This window comes from Lynx rufus, unplaced genomic scaffold, assembly GCF_022079265.1.
Source record: "Lynx rufus isolate CCGP_SWC_20201006 ecotype Redwood Valley unplaced genomic scaffold, mLynRuf1.p SCAF_1, whole genome shotgun sequence".
Classification (NCBI taxonomy): Eukaryota; Metazoa; Chordata; class Mammalia; order Carnivora; family Felidae; genus Lynx; species Lynx rufus.
Window position 1 is genome coordinate 156,507,808 of NW_025814823.1, and position 21,632 is coordinate 156,529,439.

At 37.3% G+C, this 21,632-nt stretch overlaps 1 protein-coding gene across 1 annotated transcript in view; it reads right to left on the reverse strand.

The window, feature by feature from the left end:
- The window catches only part of KIAA0825 (KIAA0825 ortholog), a 341,968-nt gene that overhangs the window by 283,370 nt on the left and 36,966 nt on the right, over nt 1–21,632 (reverse strand). The window contains exon 4 of the mRNA XM_047089033.1: nt 3,267–3,428. Within this exon, the coding sequence (XP_046944989.1) occupies nt 3,267–3,428 (162 nt within the window). The remainder of the gene's footprint in view (nt 1–3,266; nt 3,429–21,632) is intronic.

Sequence of the window (21,632 nt, forward strand, 5' to 3'; positions counted from 1 at the left end):
TTTGACCCCTCTTAAGACCCCCTAAGAGTACAAACAATCTTTCAGAAGATCTGAAATCTTTGATTCTTCTGAGACAAACCCTAAGTGTTCTTCTTACATCCAATTGAAGCAGCCATTGCTCTTTGTCATTGCTGGGGCTAAAGAAAAATGAGGGCCAAGAAACCTCCTGGTTTAGATAAATCTCAGATGCCACCTTTGGAAAATTTGAGGAACTGCCCGAAGAACAACTTTATTCCAAAGGAGCATTAGAAGTGCCCCATAAATCAAACCTGAGGCCACTCCAGAAGACATGATCCACTAAAAGAAATACAGTAAGGCACCATTACAGTCAAATAATGTGCTATCATTTACTGAAATGACCAAAACAGAAAACCATCAAGTCGTGACGAAAAAACAAAACGAAACAAAAAAACCAAATAAATATAATAACTAAATATCTTTTTTTTCTCTGAAAATGCTTATGTCTCTACAAAATCTATTGTATCATATTCAAATTACTAAGAGCACGGCCAATTTAGCTAAATTGACGATATAATGGTAAACATCAAAGTAAAAAGTAAAATATTTAATCATCTTTATATTTTCTCTGTGTGATGTTAAGCACCTGGATATTTTTAAAACATCTGGACAATAAGAAAAAAAAAACAACCCTCACTTTCATCACATTGTTTTGGTTACATGGACATAGTAGGCAACTCTTTCCAAGATCTTTATTAGCAAAATATGCTCCAATCAAAAGAAATACACAGGAAACCAAATGACTTGATCTTTTTTTTTTTTTTTCGCTATTCCCTCCCACACAAGATTTCCAAGCAAAACATTAACTATCAGGATAACTTAAGATGCATTTGGTTTCTTTAATCATCCATTTCAAGGAATCTTTTCCTTCCTGATTTAAAAAAAAAAAAACTATGCTTTTGATAAGAATTGATTAACTTGGCTGTACTGAATAAAACATTTAAGTTTTTCTTGACAATTTCCCTCAAGATCACTCTTTTCAGGGAGCCATTTATATAAAGTTATGTCAGATTAAATCAATCTTAGCTATGTTTTAAAAAACATGAATTTCAACAATGAAGAACGCATATATCACAAGGGGATAGTCTAGTACTTAAGATATTTCTTATACCTGTCCTTCAAAATACCTTCCACATACTACGTTCAATAACCCACAACTGTGTTTCTATAATGCATTCTTATTAATGTGAACTTGAGTTACTTTTATCTGCCATGCTGCTTATATGACAAATTTGGGTAAGGCAGTATATGTAGCATAATTATATATTTTCTCTGTTGATTTTATTCTTTAATGATAACTATTTCTCTCAAATATATAGCATTTGCAAGTCTCAACATTTCTTGGTCTTAATCTAAATAAGTTGGACCAGCCTTTCCTTTTCTCCTTTTATTCTGAAATCAGTATGTCAAACCTCTGCCTCAATCATTAGCCATTAAGTTTTGTATCTTCATAATACTTCTCTAAGACAATTCTGATTTTGAATTTATGCTGCTGTTTAAAGGAATAAAGTTCTTAAAATCCACCTAATTTCTCTAGAGCCTAGTGTTGGACCAATATGTGTCCAAAGAGGTAAGAGGCTATATGTGTTGGAGTCCACTCTATTTCTTGATTCGCACTTCAGAAAAGATCTGCTAGAGATGTGGATGAGAGATGCAAAATCATAGCCAACCATGGTGGATGAGTACCAACATCAACTGTCAACTGCTTGAGGCACCAACTTGTCACTAAAAAATTAGGATGTCATATTTATCTACTCAGATCTTTCTCTGACCCAGTCAGTTAAATCTAGAAGACCCGCTAGGGTTCATATTATCTCCTAATTAAATCTACTTTTCCATTCTGTCTTTTAATTTTCATATTTTCTGTCTTTATATTTTTATTATTTTCCTATTAGACTTTTTAATAGCTTTTAGAAACCTGAAATCCACCTCCATTTTTCTTCAAATTATCTCCAAACTTGAAAAAATGATCTACTTTACTTTATAATTTCACAGTGCTGCTTAAATGTAATCTGACACATAGAAGTATAAGCTATGCTTAAAACAAAAGAAACTTAGACCCTATAACTTTCCCAATATTATTCACCCAGGCAAATTAACTAAAGAAATGGAAAAGTAAGCATATTAAAGTATATGTAATTTCTTACTAGGAAATTGGGTTTTGAAATCTTCTGATTGATTGTTAATCATCTGGTTTTCTCACGTCATTTTGCAAACGCAGCCACAAGCTCTATTAATTGTCCTTAACATGATATATGGTATCGTGCAAAAGAGAACTTTGTATGGTTTATTCTGATACAGATGAAAATATTTGGAAGTACAGATAGGAACACAGGGAACATATTTTAACTATCTAGATTTTGAAATCTAGAAACATTATTTCAACATACATGGCACAGTTTGCCTCGAAAGGATTTTGTGAAGACTAAACTTAAAACATTATATAATTATTATTACTTTTATAACAGCTCTCATTTACTGATTGTGACCTACTAGACATTCTTTTAAATACATAACACTAAATCATTGAATTCCCACAACCCTACATAACATAATGAGATCTGAAGCATGTAGTAGTAACAAAAGAGAGAGAGAGAGAGAGAAAGTTAGTTTAGTCCTACACCATCATTTTGAAGATGAGAAAACAGAGGTCTAAAAAAATGAACTATCTTGTCTAAAGTCATCTGGCAGCTAGTAGCAGAAGAGGGGATACTACATCATCCACTATGCTTGTTTTTTCCATAGGCTAGGCTGTGTTTCTCTGAATTAAAAAAAAAAAAATCTGGGGGCGCCTGGGTGGCGCAGTCGGTTAAGCGTCCGACTTCAGCCAGGTCACGATATCGCGGTCCGTGAGTTCGAGCCCCGCGTCGGGCTCTGGGCTGATGGCTCAGAGCCTGGAGCCTGTTTCCAATTCTGTGTCTCCCTCTCTCTCTGCCCCTCCCCCGTTCATGCTCTGTCTCTCTCTGTCCCAAAAATAAATAAACGTTGAAAAAAAAATTTAAAAAAAAATCTGATTTTATCTAAAGATCATTATCCAGAATTGACCTCCAATGCTTTGTTAATTAGAATTATGGAGTTTGCCACGTATAAAGGATGAAAATATAATTCTATGGTGTGTATTATATTTAATATTTATTTAAAGGATTCTATCATGCATTTTTTTTTCAAGTAATGGTATAGATTTAGTGGCAGGAAGTGAAAACAGAGAGAAGAGTTGATTTACAAATTTAAACAAAGGAGCATGTTACCTGAAGGATTTCTGGGTGTCTTGAGTGATATAAATATTTCTTCCAATAATTCTTCAACATTTTCTTCCAGCTTCAAAAAGGATTTTACGAGCTGTGCTAAGAATTTGAGTTCATTTATGGAGAGGAAAAAGTTTCTTCCTTTCTGTGAACATTCGGGTGTAACTGTGAAAGAGAAGATCTATTTGTACATTTTATTTGTTTTCTCAGTAAATACTGAAACAATCTATGTGCTTCCATAAACCATCAAAACTAACAAGTTCAATAAGTAAACCAAGTTTGTTATTAAGAAATGAATATTGGGGCGCCTGGGTGGCTCAGTCAGTTGAACGTCCAACTCTTGATTTTGGCTCAGGTCATGACCCCAGGGTCATGGGATTGAGCCTTGCATTGGGCTCTGCACTTATCTTTTAAGATTCTTTCTCTCCCTCTGCCACTTTCACGTTTGTGTTCTCTCTCTCTAAAAATTAAAAAAAAATGCATATAAAATCTCCTAAAAGAGTCTTTTCTTTAGGGAAACTGGGGATGAGTATTCTGTTTGATACAACTATGACAACTAAATAATTATATTGATTCTCAGAGTTATAAACAGGAAGGTGATTTGTTGTTGTAAAATCATATACAATTTTATTTTTTTAAGTCTGTCACAACTTGAATCTAGTCACAAGGGAACATCACAAACCCAAATTGACAGAAAGTGTAGAAAACCGCTGGTCTGTACTCTTTAAAAGTGGTATGTCATGAAACACAGAGACTAGGAAACGTTCTAGTCAAAAGGAGTTTAAAAAGACATGACAACAGAAATCAATACATGATCAGTGTTTTATTTTACTTTACTTTATTTTATTTTTTTTACAAAGAACATTATTGGGATAATTTGGTAAAATGTGAGTAAGGTCTACAATCTGATGCTCTTATTTCATGATTGTTAATTTTCTGATATGGATAACTATACTGTGATTATGAAAGAGAATGCCCTTGTTTTTAAGAAATATAGTGAAGTATACAAGGACAAATATCTGTAATTTATTCTCAGTTCAGGAAAAAAAAAAGTTTTCAGAGACAGTGAATGCAAAGGTGGAAATGTGGTAAATTATTAACATTTGATGAATCTGGATAATTTTTGTAAGTATGAAATTAAAATAAAAATTTAACTTAAAAGAAAAAGTGACAAGACAAAAGGAGTTTTCAAGACCTTAGAAGGATTCCTCCTATATCATTAAAGAGAAGCAACCTAATTGTTAAATCTAGACTACATAATTCATGAAATCATGTTTAAAAATGATTAATTTTTTAAGTAATTGTGATATCTATTGCTTTCATGAGAACAAAACAACTTAAAATAAATAAAGATTGATTTTTCCCTTTTATAATTAGTGTTTTCTTCTTTTGTAATTACATCACACTACCATCTGAATACAGAAAAATATCTTAAACTTCAAGCATATGGAGAATAGAACTAACCTCACCAAATGACACTGTGGACCAAGTTTTCAAAGATTTAAAGAATTCTTCTTTATTAATGTCACTTCTTAAAACATACATGGCATTTAAGAACTATCTTGAGGCTTAATAACAAATTGAAAAATCTGCACTCTTGTAAGGTAAGCATACAATCCCTTTGGTGAGAAAACACGTGGAAAGTCTCTTAGAAATAATGTAAGACCTGGTGATTCCATGTGAAAAAGTTTACCTTCATCACATGGATCTAAAAGGAGGGTTCCAAACATGTGACAATTTAATGGGTAATCCACTTCATTTCAGTTACATTTTAAAACGCTGGCATCAGACTTGTAACCGTATGATAGAGGTTTTCACTGAGGACCAAAAATGTCATGGTACCTCTGCGGATAATTTGAGAGAGACCCTGTCAGCCAATTTAAACAGTGGAATTTAATCCTGTTCTTGAAGCGTAAAACAAGGCTTTAAAAAAAACCCAAAAAAACCCACAAGTGCCTACAAAAACTATTTCATCTCTAAATTGATATTAGGCCCACATACATTAAAGTCTACCTCTAAACAGCCCTGCTCACACCTGTCATTCACCCACAGGCATGCCAGAGAACATAAACATGGACGATCAGCATATAACTAAGATTCTACCATGAAAATCATGACCCAAAAATGAAAAGAAAAGAGAATAAATATACTGTGAATCATTTAGCTGTTGTTTGACTCTCATTTTGCCTGTTTCATTTCTTTTAGGCTTTGCTCATGTGGTTGAAGGGTCTGGTTTAACCTTCTAAATCTTAAAGGTGTTCCTTTGGAACTAAATATAAGCCAAATTTTCAGACTTGAAGAATTCTTCTTCATTCTTTAATAGTTTAGCTAGAAAAATAAGAAGGCTTTGTGTAGCTCCATTCTCATTACAAGTATTGTATTTATAAAGTAAGCAAAGAAACACACACCTTCCTAAAACATCTTTGAGGGACCAAACCCTCTAACCTAACAGTGCTACTTGTTTAAAAATTATGTAAGGTTGGGGCACCTGGGAGCCTCAGTCGGCTAATCGTCTGACTTTGGCTCAGGTCATGATTTCATGATTCATGGGTTCAAGCCCTGGGTCAGGCTCTGTGCTGACAGCTCAGAGCCTGGAGCCTGCTTTGGATTCTGTGTCTCCCTGTGTCTCTGCCCCTCCCCTGCTTGGTTCTCTCCCTCCCTCTCTCTCTCTCTCTCTCTCTCAAAAATAAATAAACATGAAAAAAAATTATGTAGGGCCTGAGGATTCCATATGAAGAGGTCTTACCTTCATGATCTGGATTTAGAATAATCTTGTATTGCAGAAATTTAACAATATTGAATGCTAAAGGCTTTTCAATTCAATGCATCTTTACAACTTCATAGTGAAAGAGGACAGAAAAATATGTGTGACCTAAATCTAATCATTTTTGTCCCCAAGAAGCAATGATTATGGTAGAGGTCCATTAATTAGTAGTCCTTATTTCCTATTACTATTAGCTCAGTGTTCTCCCAAGGGCTATTGTGAAGGTTCTTAATTTATGGAAAAATAATTCTGTGATAAATTCATTTTGTGGAAGTCCATTTAAAGCAAAATTAAACACAAAGGATGGACTAGCATAGCCCAAACTTGTCTTATTTTCCCTACAATATCTCCCAGGACTAGAGTTCTACTCATCACATCTTAGCTCATAATTTCTATTTGCCTACACATACCTATTTTTCTGTTTCTCAGACTCTTCACTGTCAACAAAATTAGGAAAGGGTTTCCCCTTTTACTTTTGCTTTCAGTCAATTAATCTTTTTTTCCTCTTTCTTTCACCATTCTGTTTGTCCTCTCCTCCAACTCACCTCCCCAGAAAATCTTACCTGAATACAATCAATTCATCTTCCCTGCTAAACTAATCTGGCCTTTTATCTATTTTTTTTCCTAAACATTATATGACTGTCTTCTTTCAAGAAACTTTGGGCATACAGGCTTATCCACAGGCAAATATGTTTAGCTGTCCACCAATCACTGCTATAAAATACCTGAAATAATGATTGTCAGTTTATTATAGGATGAGTTTTATGATTCTTAAAAAATATAAAATTCTTCTAAATCCTAATAATATTATAAACAAAGGTTACATTTCCATCTTAGGGTAAGACTTTGATTTACCATTAACTAACAAAGAATAAGTCCATGTTGAGGGTTTTTCCCCCCTCCCCCATATTATTTTAAATTTTTTTTTCAACGTTTATTTATTTTTGGGACAGAGAGAGACAGAGCATGAACAGGGGAGGGGCAGAGAGAGAGGGAGACACAGAATCGGAAACAGGCTCCAGGCTCTGAGCCGTCAGCCCAGAGCCTGACGCGGGGCTCGAACTCACGGACCGTGAGATCGTGACCTGGCTGAAGTCGGACGCTCAACCGACTGCGCCACCCAGGCGCCCCTACCCCATATTATTTTAATAAAAATTTTTCTAAAATATGATTCCCTGCTTTATTATTTAGTATTTAGAACACAATTAAAATTTTTCTTCATGACAGAGTTATGATAAAAGTTTTTTATATGCTCCACTGAAAGATGAATATCTGTCCCTCATCAAAGGGCATTTCTCAAACCTCATTCTACAAGGATTCTATGATCAAATAGGTTTAGGAATCACTACATACTAAATGCTACTTAAAGAGACCCGCAATGCAAATCAGCATATTAAAATCTATTTACTTTTATAATAATGTAAATTTTAAAAAAAACGATGTTTCTCAAACTTTTTTGAGACACCAGTTTACCAACAAATCTATTAACTTTTGGGATGTTCTCAAACAGCAGTGTTGTATAGGGCACACTGGTTTAGATTACAGAACTACTTGAGTCTTTATATCTGACTTGTAGTCTTTCCTCCAATTGTTAGACCTTTAGCAGAGGGTTCTTGTTGCTGGCTTTGTGACTGATTTTACCAGTATTTGCTTCCATTTGTAAACTACTGCTCCTCATAGCATCATAGTATTCTGCAGACCCCTTTGAGAAACTAATCAAAGTCTCCTAAATCCCTATGGACCCTCTCATTGAAAAAAAAAAAAAAAAAAGAAAAAAGAAAAAAATCTATGTAGTCATTGTTTCAGGGCTTAAACAGAACCACCTGAAGTCCATTATGGCTCTCACAGGGCACTGTGGTCCAGGACCTCCTGAATTGTTAAAAATGCATATATATTCCTTGGCCATCACCAGATGCCTGTTAAACAAGTGTCTCAATTGAGTTTTCCACCTATTGGAGTTTGAGACCACTGGCTGAGGAGTCCATGAATTCTAGTTAAAAACTGTTATGGTAGAAAACTACTCTCCGGACATCAGAAAATCTGGGGATTTGGGTCTTAGCAAGTCAACCAAAGAGGTGCTATTGCGTAAAACAATGACTTAAAAGAGAAATGTTCCCTTTTTTCTGATTTCTGATTTTTTAAAAATTTCTGGAGGAAATATAGAACAATGGTAGGAAATTTCTAAAAGCATATCTTACACATCTGCTCTGGGCAAAAGAACTGCTCCTAGGAAAACACCCAAAGAATAGTTGTGGTTTTATAGACACATTCATCACAAATGTGAAATGATTTCCATGAGGCCCAAGATTATTTCCAGTGTATTCATCATAGTATTTCAAGAACACAGCATAATTTCTTACACAAAGTGGGCACTGAAAACAAAACAAAACAAAACAAACAAAAAAATTGGTTAAAAAAATAAATGTATGAAATTCCACAGGTCCTAGAAGTAGGTAGGTTTGTCTCAGAACAAAGAAAGATTTTATACCTCTTCCTGAAATGCATTCTTCAAAACAGTGACTATAGATTGAGTCAATAAATAAATAGATAAATAAACAAACACATGCATAAATAAATACAGTATTATATACACTTTTTTTTAGTATTTAGTTAGACAAAAGAAATTTGAAGATTATTTCTAAAATAGAAAATGTGTGCAAAATATATATAAACTCAATTATGAGCTGGGAACCTGATAGAGCATATTGATAAAACTGACTCTAAAATAGGATTTTTTTGTATGTGTTAACAAAAATAAAATTAAGGGTGCCTGGGTGGCTCAGTTGGTTGAATGTCTGACTCTTGGTTTCAGCTCAAGTCATGCTCTCAGGGTTATGGGATTGAGCCCTGCGTTGGGCTACACACTGAGCATGGAGCCTGCTTGGGATTCTCTCTCTCTCTCTCTCTCTCTCTCTCTCTCTCTCTCTCTCTCCCTCCCTCCCTCCCTCCCTCCTTCCCTCTGCCCCTCTCCCTAGGTCGCACGCTCTCTCTAAAAAAAATAAAAATAAAAACAAATTATATATACTTTAGGTAACATCGTATGCCAACTATACACAAATAAAAAAGAGTATACTTAAGAAAAATATCTCACCACGAAAAAATATGCACAGATATTCATAGAAATATTGTTCTAAAATTAATTAAAAAACCTCTCTTCAAATATATATACACACACATATATATACATATGCATCATAATATACATATATATGGATATATCACTCATAAAGAATATAGACTATAGACTCTACACTTACAAGTGTTTTTCACCTAGTGACTAATAGTTAGAATCTTAATTCCATTCTCTGATAGCGAAATTAAGGAAATTGAAAACAAATCTTGAGAAACATTAGGGCTCCTCACACTTGATCCACAACAAAGGAGTATTTGGATTAATTATCAAAGTCCAGCTAAATCAGACAAACCATAAAAGTACAGGTAGTTGCTGAAAGAACACATATTATTTTTCAAAACCATTAGCAACAGAATTCTTGTTAATAATAGCATTAAGATACAGGAGAAAATGAGAAGCTTGAAAATCAGATAATCTGAAGCTGGTGGATCAGTATAATAGGATAAAAGAAGCACATTTTAGTTTTCCCAAGAAAAACGAACACTAGCCACTCTATTATTGACCGTAAATGGATCCATTTTCAGTGAGGCGTATTCTTGGTGCCACCAGACAAATGATGTAAAAAAGAGGTAACACACAAAAGCTACTGGAAGGCTCATTATTGCAGATGAAATTCATGGCATAATCCAAATGGAATATATTTATTTCAGTAAAGAAAACTTTTAAACAATATTACAAAAGAAGTCAGCAGGGACCACATGGGAACAAATAATAAGCAGTACTTTTCCCAGTACCCAAGTCACTTCCTGAGAGCAGGTGGGACTTTGGAGTACACTGTCATATTCCAGAAGCCTGACTGAGCACTGTGCCTCCCGGAGCGCCTGCGCCTGCCTCCATGGAGCCACACAGCAGGGGAAGGAAAGAATGCACACACTATGTCTCCAAGTGTGTAAGGAATCTTCTTTGTCATGTTAGCCTAATAAGAACCTGGAAAATCATGGACAACCTACAGGCATTTCTTTTTGTCACAGTAAAGAAGAAATTAAAGCTATTTTCCCCTTTTGCTTTGGCATTATTTTTTTTAACTTTTAGTAATTTTTCAAATATATACAAGTAGGAAAACATTTTCTTAAATGTTTATGTATTTTTGAAGGAGCTAGAGACAGAGTGTGAGTGGGGGAAAGGCAGGGAGAGAGGGAGACGCAGAATCTGAAGCTGGCTCTGGGCTCTGAGCTGTCAGCACAGAGCCCGATGTGAGATCATGACCCGAGCCGAAGTCGGAGCCTTAACTGACTGAGCCACCCAGGCGCCCCAGAAAATATTTGAAATAAAACTAAGAAAGGAGTATTTCCACCTTAGTTTTCAAACTGAATTTATTATTTCTTATCTCGTCAGGAAGCTTCCATATGTACCACCCAAAACAGAGTAAAACTTTAAAATGAACTGAGTAAATGGATGAGAGACTGAATATGTGATTGAAAGGGTGAAGTGTTTATCTTTGAAGTGAAGTGAAAATGCAACTCAACACAAGCTGAATGTGTGGAAATTTCGACACCCCAGAGATAAGTATCGGGACCCTTCTTTATGGTGAGACAATGGAGAAGGAATTATAGGGAAAGCTGAGCCTCATAAAAGTTCATGAATCTGGGGAAATGGCTGGTTTGGTAGGTGGAGCATGTGACTCTTGATCTCAGGTTGAAAGTCCGAGCCCCATGATGGGTGTAGAAATTACTTAAAAATAAAATCTTAAAGGGGCGCCCAGGTAGGTTAGGCGTCTGACTCTAGATCTCAGCTCAGGCCGTTATGTTAGAGTTGTCAGTTGAAACCCCATGCTGGGCTCTGCGCTGGGTGGGAAGCCTACTTAAAAAAAAAAAAAAAAAAAAAAAAAAAAAAAGTTAAAAAAAATTTCTTGTAAAGGTTAATGAATCTGAATTGGAAATCAGAAAACATTAAACTCTTAAAAACTGGAAGTTAGACTCCTCTGAGTCTCTCTGTCTCTCCCCACTTCCATTTTTCCCTCATGTTTTATTATATGGAATACTGTTCATAGCACCACTACCTGAAGTACAGGAGGTAATAGAGTGGAGTAGCTAACATGTGGAATTACGAGCCATATGGCCTGGGTTCAAATCCTGACACTACTCTCTCCCAGCCATGTGACTTTGGACAGTTATTTAGTCTTTCTATGACTCAACAGCGCATGAGGCTTAACTGAGTTAACATCTCAGAGCAGTAACTGAGGGGTAGTAAGTCCTGTATAAATGTTAGATATTATTATCATTTCCTTTGAGAAGCCTGCCCTCAGATCCTACACCAACTTACTTTCCTTTTCTACATGCTGTTTCTTATTTTACCTCACACATACCTTCATTTTGGCACTTACTATGTCACATTGTAATTATAAGTTTGGGAGATGTGTCCTGAAACTTTAATCTCCTCAAGGGAGAGATCCTTTTTCCCCATTACTGCATTCCCACTATTCATCAGAGTGCCTACATGAATGAATGACCAGAATTATACATACTGGTGAGTATCAGAGACAAAACCAACTGCTTTTAACTCATTTTATTTAGCTTTTTCTCCCTGCCATAAACATGGTTCTTTAGTAAAATACTAACATTAAATGAGTTTCACATTAATTACTATATGCCAATTTGAACAGGAAATGGTCGGAGGAGAAAGAACTAGAAACATATCAGAGATCTTATTACTGTTATTAAATGGACATCTACCATCTCTAAGCTTAAACACTCATAAAGTTGCATGGGGGCCCACTCCAAGACCTTCCACTGCTTCTTTGCTATGTGGGTTCTTCAAACCCACATATGGGGGTTTTGGTTTTGTGTGGGTGTGGTCATCATCTTTTTTAGAATCTAAGTTAGGCACCCATGTTCATAGAAATAATGTTTTGCATACAGCTTTGGGAGATTCCCAGATCCTTTAAGGCCTTAGGGTTCTACTTGATCAGCTTGAGGCCCTCTGCCTTGGTCTGCTTGACTTTATGAGAAGTAGGCCCCATAGATCCCTCCCACTATGGGAACCTATAGCCCCTAAAAATTCTACTTCCCTTGCAAGAAGGATAAGTCTAGTCTAGCTTCTACCTTATAATCTTTTCACACTTTCCGTGTGGTAAAATAAAGGTCTCAACATTTACACAGACAGCTAACCCTCCTGACTTCTGTGACATAGGTCCTGGGTAAGGTGAGGGAATAAACTGAGGAATAACTAATACTCCATCCTTTCAGGAACTTAGACAAACACACAGATGAGCACTACCTGGCCACTGCATAGATAATCGTATATGACAACTGAAACATTCTATTATAAAAAACTGGGTTGCTAGTATATACTTCATCTGCATTTTTTATATCTTTTTTCTCTGACTGTTCTGGGCCCAGGTAGTTGCGACACTTAATTTTATATCCATTGACAGGATCACTATTCATGATCTAAAGGCAGGTAGACATATGGACAGAGAAAATTGCTGCACTTAAAATAAAGCCTCACAGCCCACCAAAAGCTCCCACATGAGAGAGAGGTTTGCTGTTCCCTTTGGAGGGACCCACACAACAAACAAATATCCCTTTCCTTCCCATATCAAGAATCACCTAGCCGACTAACGAGGATAGAGTCACCTTGAAGCTATTCTTCTGGGTCAATGAGAAAAACTGAAAAGAAACTGCTTCTATTATTACCCTTTATTATTCCCTAGCCAACACTGGCTCCACTGGATGATACCTAAACGTATTCCTAAATGATAACAAATTCTCCCACACTCCATTCCATCTTCTCTGGCAAAAGCTGTCAGTATTACATTAGCAAGGGATCGGACTTCTTGCTCATATGCCAAGGGTATAATGCTTGTAGCCCTCTCCTATTTTCTACCTTTCTTATTTTGTTTTTTTGGCTGAGAACATGAGAGAATATCTGACTCCTGATGTGGCCACCAGGAGTTGAAGATGCTAATCTAAGAATGGCTTACATTTGAATCCAGCCAAAATTGAGAACCATACCCGGGGCAAATTTCTGAATATTTTCTCAGCTGGCTTTTGTTTTAGGCTAGTTTAACTCCCAGTTATAAATACTTAGATATGCTGACCTTCTCAGGGAACAGCTTAATAAAAAGACATTTCTAGTATAATGAAATGAGGTTTAAATTCTAAGTACTGTATGCTAATAGCACATCATTAATGAAGTATCTTCCTAATATCCCTTTCTTAGCCTCAAATTTTGCTAAAGTTCAGTTAATTATATCTCTCACCATATGTGTTACTTTCTATTATCATGACCAAAAATTAACCAATAGAAAAACCTTAAACTAAATTAACAATTCATTTTTACTATTGTCTAAGGTTGTATTGGAGAATTGATATTTCATTTTTAAAGGAATATACCATGACAGAGATGTTACATTATCGACTCTTAGTATAACATATTAGAAACTGATTTTAAAAATTTAGCACTGGGATAAAAATCATGCCATCATCAAAAAGATGGATTTAAGTCAAGACACCTGCTGAGTCTGTGCGCCTCCTAATATATTTTCTAATTAAATTCTAACCTTTCAAAATTGAACACTTTTCCTCTTTTATATTAAAAAATAAAGACTAAGGTTCTCTTCACACTTTTTGTCAGAGAGGCAAATTATAATGCTTATGAATGTATGTTAAAATTAGTATGGAAAGAGAGAGCCATGGTGATAAGAGCAATCTCTTGTACCAACCGAGGAAGTTGTAGTCATGAGCTCGTTACTCTAACAGAGACTAGGGCAGGTCCTAGACTTCGGGATGCCATTTCCCAGGTGTCATGGCACCTCACACAGCAAATTTTGTGGTTAAGTTTACACTTTTAGCTGCCCCCCTCACCTGACAAATAGCTATCCAGACATAGAGGCAAGGTCATATTTCCCTCAAAGTTCACAGAGGACTTTGGAGAACCTTGGCAGCAGATATCATCTTTTACAGTCCTCCTCAAGACCTACGAACTACAGAAACTACCTTTAAGTGCGTTTCCCTTGCTAATTCAACCAAAGATTTCCCTGGTGCCTATAATGCACTAGGTACCAGGTAGCATACGACTCATGGTGACCCATCCCAGAGGAACAGAGTAAGCTCTCAAAAAGCAAGACAGAGGTGACTAACAAGAGTCATACCTCAGACCTATCACCATCAGCTCCTGTGGCCATGCCCGTCTCTTCAGAATAAATTTATCCCCCTTTATTTAGGTTCAGGCAGGAAGAAAAGCATTAGGTTCAATATATAAGAAAAATTCAGAGTGAAGAAAAATGCAAGGATAAAGAACTAGTTGAAGAAATTATCAGGAGTCGATGGTCATCCTATTTTGATATAAATGGTCAATGCTGGGCTCTATTGTCTTGTTAGGGTTTGTTCCCTGGGAACATTTTCTAATTGAAAAAAAAGTGAATACAAATACATGAAAATTAAACAACTAGACTTTGTTTTTTGATATACAAGCAAATCTTAGATGTATTTGATTTTTATATGATAATAAAAAATGAAATTGTTCAATAAACACAGTATTTTAGAATTCAACTTGCATTGCATTTTTGGGTACAGGGTTGTTGGCAGCTGGGTGTGAAGAAGAAGAAAGAAAGCCAGGAGTAGATAGAAAAAGAGAAAGGCAGTAGGAGACTAGAAGGCAATGTTCTCAAACAGAGAACACTGTATTACAGTTTGTGGACAATTTGGCCCATAGCCTGTCTTGGTATGGTCTGTGAGCTGAGCTGGCTTTTTTCCTTTGTAAACGGATGAGAGAAAAATCAAAAGAAGGAGAGTATTTAATGATATGTGAAAATTATATGAAATTCAAGTTTCGGTGTCCATAAATAAAAAGTTTCATTGAAACAGCCACACTGATTCACTTATTTATTGTCTGTGGCTGGCCTGTGCCACAGTGCAGAGTTGAGTAGTAGAGACACAGGCTGTACAGCCTGCAAAGCCTAAAATATTAACTCTTTATCCCTTTGCAGAAAGGGACAACCTCAGCCCTGGACAAGTAGGAAGAATGCGAAAGAGAGAAACAGTCAGGGATAAGTTGACACACAAAGGGAGAAAGCAGGGCTAAAAAGGGGCAGCGAGATAAAAATGGTCTTCTAGGTGGTTTCTTTGTATCTTTCTCCCCATTCAGGTAATCTTATCTATTACTGGACAAGTTCTATTTCTTCAGTGGCTCTCTCTAGTTACTTTGCTGCTCTACAAACTTTAACAAGACCATGTATAATTGAGACATCAATGACTGTTTTTCAAGACCCTGTAACCTTTCCTCACGTTACATATCTCATCACTCATTCAGTCCACCATTTATTTGGCATCTTAGTTTTTGTCTGCCTAACACTTTCCTCCTCCTTCTGGTAACAAGCTGATGATCCCTTGGCCAAGCAGAGGTTTTCCTTGAGACTTTCTGAACTGAAGTACAAGGGAAGCTGTTGGGACGTAAGCAGGAAGCTCCTAGGGTGCACATACTCTATTGAGTGGAATCACCACTGGTCTGACAACACCTCGTGGGGAGAAACCCAGGCGACAGATAATGCAATACACTAGAAAGCGAAGTTTCAGCTGCTCAGGTTTCCAGAAATCCTCCAATCCCTATCTTTCCAGAGGTTTAAATGTTTAGCTCTTTCTTCTCTTGTGTGAACTACCATGTTAGTTTTAAATAAGTGCTCATCTCTCTCTCTCCCTCTCTGCTTTTTTTTTTTTCTTTTTTGTATAAGAAGTAGAGATGAGGAATGGAAGAACAAAGCTGTCACTTGCACATTCAGAGTCCTGGCTAATGCCTTCATCAGTTACATATATCTCTTATGTGCCAGTCACAGTACTCTCCACTGTCTCAAACAGTAACCCCTACTGCTGGTACCGCTGAACTGCAAGGGAACCTCTTTCTCTTTCCATCTGCTTATACAAGGGCTACTCATCCTTCAAGGCCAAATTCAAGGCCATATTCTTCATGAAGTTTTGCCAGCTTGCTCTCCCTCACAGTAAAACCTCCCTTTTATGAATTCCTAATGTACTTAAAGAGACAAATTTGTTGCTAATTAATTTAATATGGTATTATATGCTTTTTCCCTCACATATGGCTTGATGGGTTAGTCTTTCTCACCCTTTCTCTAGGTGTTAGCCCTAGATTTGAAAGTACTTGAAGACACCAAATAAAAGTAGACTTTAAATTGATTTCAAACTTCAGAAAAGATTGCCTTAAGGAAAGTAGTTATTCTCCAAAGGAATATTATTAAATACTGCTGAGTTGAGCTGGGGGTGTGAGTGGGTGATAGAGAGTAGGAACAGAAGAAGGTATCTTCTTGGAAGTCTTGGGAGTGAGTGCTGAGATGGGAGAAGCCAGAAGACCTGAGAAACCAGGCCCGGGTGTTCTTCTTACTGTTGTGTCTTCCAAATAAACCCTCTACTCTGTATACATCCCCTACTCTGCATTATAGGAAAGCACCAGGGAGTGAACACTGTCGCTCAACTCTTCCCGCTTTCTGCTTCTCCAGATCTCGCTCACCCTGCAACCAATTCAGTTCCATGTCATCTGTCATCTTCATCACCCTGGACAGCAGAAGGGACCCCTACCTGCTGGAATCACTTTCTCAGAGCTCTGCAACTGCTTGTCTGCATAACTTCCAGCAGCTTTTCACATTCGCATTTTATTTCTCTATCTATATAGGAAGTGTGGGTCTTATACTTTTTGGAATCCCCATTCATCTTAGCACAATATTTTTAAAATATTGTAGAGGCTCAATTAGTAAGTTGATAAGTTGTCTCCTACATTATACCTCCAGACACTGATTTATTTCAAGAAAACGATGCAGTTAAAAAAATATATTCACTGAACTCCTGTTGTGTGCTAGGCAGTGGATTGGGTGCTGAGGAAAATAAATAATACTTGCCCTTGAGGTGCTTAGAGTCCATATGGGGAGACAGACCCCTAATTAGATATTTTAATAGAATATGCTAAGAGCTTTGAGAAAGGCATACGGAGATGCTGTGGGAGTATGGATTAGGGGCTCTAGCTCGGAGAAAGCTTCCTGGAAGAAATGACACATGAGCTGTCATAAAGGATCGATGGGAATTAGGCAAAGAAGGGAAGGGAAGAGGGTAAGGAGGTGAGAGAGAGCACAGCATGAGCGGGGCTGTCAGTTTCATGTTGTCAGAGAGTGAAAAATATGAGGTGTGTAGAGGCACGAGATGAGGCTGGAGAACGCAGGTGCTAGGTCAAGGAAGGCTTGGTTTCTAATGCTGAAGAGCTGGGGCTGTATGCTGACAGTGATGAGGAGCCAGTGAAGGGCCTTCAATGGGGAGTGGCATGTGCTTGTCAGATGTTTCAGAAAATACAAGCATAAGGGCAAGGAATCCAATAAAAAAGATTTTTTTTAACAGTCCAAATGAGAGATGATGAAGACCGAAATCGGGCCTTGATGGCAAGAAGGGAGAGTAGATAGACTTGAAAACATTTAGGTGACACGGCAAATTAAAGAATCTTGGTAATTCTTTTGACGGTGGGGAGGTGGGCAGAAGGGGAAAATGAGTCACGGTTTCTGCCTGAGTGATTATTAGTGACATTAACTTGGGCTGGGGAAGAGGAACAGGGATTAGGGGGAATGAAGAGGAGTTCTGTTTTATCCATGCTGTATTTGGAGTGCCTGTGGACCATCCCAGGGACCAGCTGAGCAGGCATTTATTTAGCTCTGGAAATACACAAGCTCCAGTGGGGGGAATCAGTGCAGGACCTACATCAGGTAGCCCTTCCAACACAGTGATGGTTGGAGTCAAGAGGATAAAAAAGAATCTACATGCATCTATTATTTTAACTTAGTCTGATTTCATTACTATTGCTTATTTTGAAATTGGAAAATGTTAATATAGCACTTCCAGAGAATATTATATGAAAGATTCTGAAGACAAAATTATTCAATGAGAAATTGACAAAAGTAACAAATAAGCAGCCCTTTGTCATGTACAGGTATTTAGGAACACCATATTAATATATGACAAGTCACATTTTCAGTTTAATGCTATGTATGTATATATGTATATGTTTAAAATGATGATAACAAGGGGTGCCTGGGTGGCTCAGTCAGCTAAGCGTCTGACTCTTGATTTCAGCTCAGGTTATGATCTCACGGATCCTGAGCTTGAGTCCTGCGTGGGGCTTTGTGCTGACAGCGCAGAGCCTGCTTGGGATCCTCCCTCTCCCTCTCTCTCTGCCCCTCCCCTGCTCACTCACTCTCTCTCAAAATAAATAAATAAACTTAAAAAAATAATGATAACAAAATGCTTAGTTTGTGCCAAACACTAAGTACATCTATATTAATACTTAGATACTATGAGGTAGATTTTATTATCATGTCCATCTTACAGACTAAACTGACGCTCACAGAAGATAAGCAACCTGTCCAAAGCCATGTAGCTGTCAAGTGGCAAAGCTGGAATGCAAAGCCACGTCTCTCCAGCTGCAAAGCCCCCTACAAGACACCGAGCATTAAGTGTCCTTCCTACACCCCCATCCCTTTGCTGAGGGCCTTTTTTGGCAGCAATAAGACAGCTGACAAGACAGCAATAGCCTTGATAATCCAGGAGGAGGCAGGTGAGCACAGGAGTTTTAACACTTCAAAAAAAGTCATAATGATCTGATGTTCAAATGAATTCATGCATCAACTTAGATATTTATGCTTCTGAATAGTTGTAGTTAAAACCCAGTAAGTCTATTGATTTTGGAGGGCTATTTTGAGTTCAAATACCAAATTTAATTAGCTTTTTCTTTGGCTCACCAATGTCTCTTCTAGAAATAAAACTTCAAAAGATACTCACACGAGCATACAAACAAAAAGAAACTGGGAAAACCCTAATATCTATCAACAGGAGTTAATTAATTAAATAATGACATAATCATAAACACAATAGGTGGCAGCCCCTAAAAAGAATAATACAGATCATTTTGTACATATTAATACAAAAGAGGTCCATGATATAGTAAATTAAAAAAAAATTGCAGAGGAATTTGTAGAATGTGCATATACAGTACATGCACACACATAAATGTGGAAGGGCACACGTTAAACTGTAAAACAGGGATTACTTTAGGGTTTTAGGGTTAGGGGTGGAGAGGGTAAAAGATCTATCACTGTTTAATTTATACATTTTAAACATACATGCATGTTTGATTAAACGCACACATGTGTGTGTATGTACGCATATTTCTCTAAAAGTGGGCATGTTGCTTTGGGGGAGAAAAAAATTAAGATTTTCTAAATCCATTGAGCCAACAACCTGATAAGGCCAATTTAAATTTAGCCATATGCAAATCAATTATGCTACATCTCTATTAGGGAATATAGTTCTGCTGCAAAGAATGTCAAACCAAATTGCAATGACATGGGAGGAGGTCATGAAATTTTAATTGAAAAAAGCACAATGCAGAACAATATGTCTAGTTTGATCTCATTTTGAAAAATATAAATTTGTATATCAATTTTTACATGTGCATAGAAAAATTCTAGAGTATGAACAAAGTGTGAATAAGAGTGGTGATCCTGGAGACTGGGATTGGAGGGAAGGAAATGTGAGGACTTTGACCTTCTTCTTTTTTTTTTTTTTAATTTTTTTAATGTTTATTTTTGACAGAGAGAGAGAGAGCATGAGCGGGAGAGGGGCAGAGAGAGAGGGAGACACAGAATCCGAAGCAGGCTCCAGGCTCCGAGCTGTCAGCACAGAGCCCGACGTGGGGCTCGAACCCCCAGATCCCGAGATCATGACCTGAGCTGAAGTCGGATGCTCAACCGACTGAGCCACCCAGGTGCCCCTTTTGATCTTCTTCTTAATATGTATTTTATGTTTTAATTTTTAAAATAAAAATTCATTACTCTGGTAATTTTTTAAAGTAGTAAGACCATTTCTAATGAAATGCAGCTTTAGCAGTGGGACAGTGGATCACTTTATTTCCACTTTATTTCAGATCTTAAATATTCGATATCACAGCATCTACAACTGTGTCCTAGAAAAAATTTCAGATCCATGTTTATGAAATATATAATTTAGCATAGCTTTTCATGTATAAAAGTGCCCTCAAAACTGAACAAAATGAGGGGCACCTAGGTGGCTCAGTCAGCTCAGCATCCGACTTCTGACTTCAGTTCAGGTCATGATCTCAGTGTTTTTAAGAATGAGCCCCACATCGGGCTCTGCACTGACAGTGCGGAGCCTGCTTGGGATTCTCTCCCTCTCTGCCTCTCCCTAGACTTGCATGCATTCTCTTTCTCTGTCTCAAAATAAATAACCATTAAAAAAAAAGACTTAACAAAATGTAAAAATACTTTAATACATTTTCCAAATCTTAGTTTCTCTCTTTCTTCCTGTCCTCACAATATAAATCTAGGCCAGAAATGTTCCTGGCGTTCATTTTGGATGTGGAGCCACCTATCCTCTGGCCCCACCTCCTCTCTCAAAACACCAAACTGAACTCTCTATTTTAACTGGGAAGACCTCTAGTGAGACCCCACTGTCCTCTAAGTCACGATGCATGTCCCTGTCTCACCTGTGTTCTAGGCTTCCCATTGCACTCACACCACTTTTCCATTATCTGACAGTCTCAATCCTGATTCTGAGCTCTTGCTCATGCCTTAAGCATTCTTCATCTCCTTGGTTGTCTTCAGAGAAGACCAATTCAAGAGCCTCTCTGATTTCTCCCAAGGGTTCAGAAAGAAAGTCCTGCCACTTGAAAGGCAAATATGTGTATCTTCCTAATGAGGAATCATCTACTCTGCTTCTTCCAACCTTCGACATCTTCCAGGGAGCCAGATATCTTGCAGCCAGACTTCATCACCTTTAGACCAAAAGGACAGGGTACTACAAGGGCATGATGTGGAAGACACCTAGGATTCTAGCCTGTGTACTAAGGCTTATGATCATAAACATGTACCTGAAATTCAAAGGGGCCTAAGGAAGAAAGAACCTCAGTTAGATCAGCTCAATTAGGTCTAAAAGAAGGGCTGCTTTTAACAAATAACAAAGAGAGTATTATCAGAGTCCTTAAGGTATCTTAGAGAAGGCATTTATTGATAAGATTGTAATTCTCGGGGTGCCTGGGTGGCTCAGTCCGTTAAGTGGCCGACTTCGGCTCAGGTCATGATCTCGCGGTCTGTGAGTTCGAGCCCCGCATCGGGCTCTGTGCTGACAGCTCAGAGCCTGGAGCCTGTTTCGGATTCTGTGTCTCCCTCTCTCTGACCCTCCCCCGTTCATGCTCTGTCTCTCTCTGTCTCAAAAATAAATAAATGTTAAAAATTTTTTTTAAAAAAGATTGTAATTCTCCAAAGTTTTTGTTTTCAAGTAACAGAAAAGTAAATTTGAGCAAGAAATGGGAATTTCCTGCAAGCTGAGGGCTGTCCTGTGGTCTTTGTCTCCAATGGGTAGAGAGATAACTGACAATCAGCTGGAGTGAAAGTTTTTTTTTTTTCAACGTTTTTATTTATTTTTGGGACAGAGAGAGACAGAGCATGAACGGGGGAGGGGCAGAGAGAGAG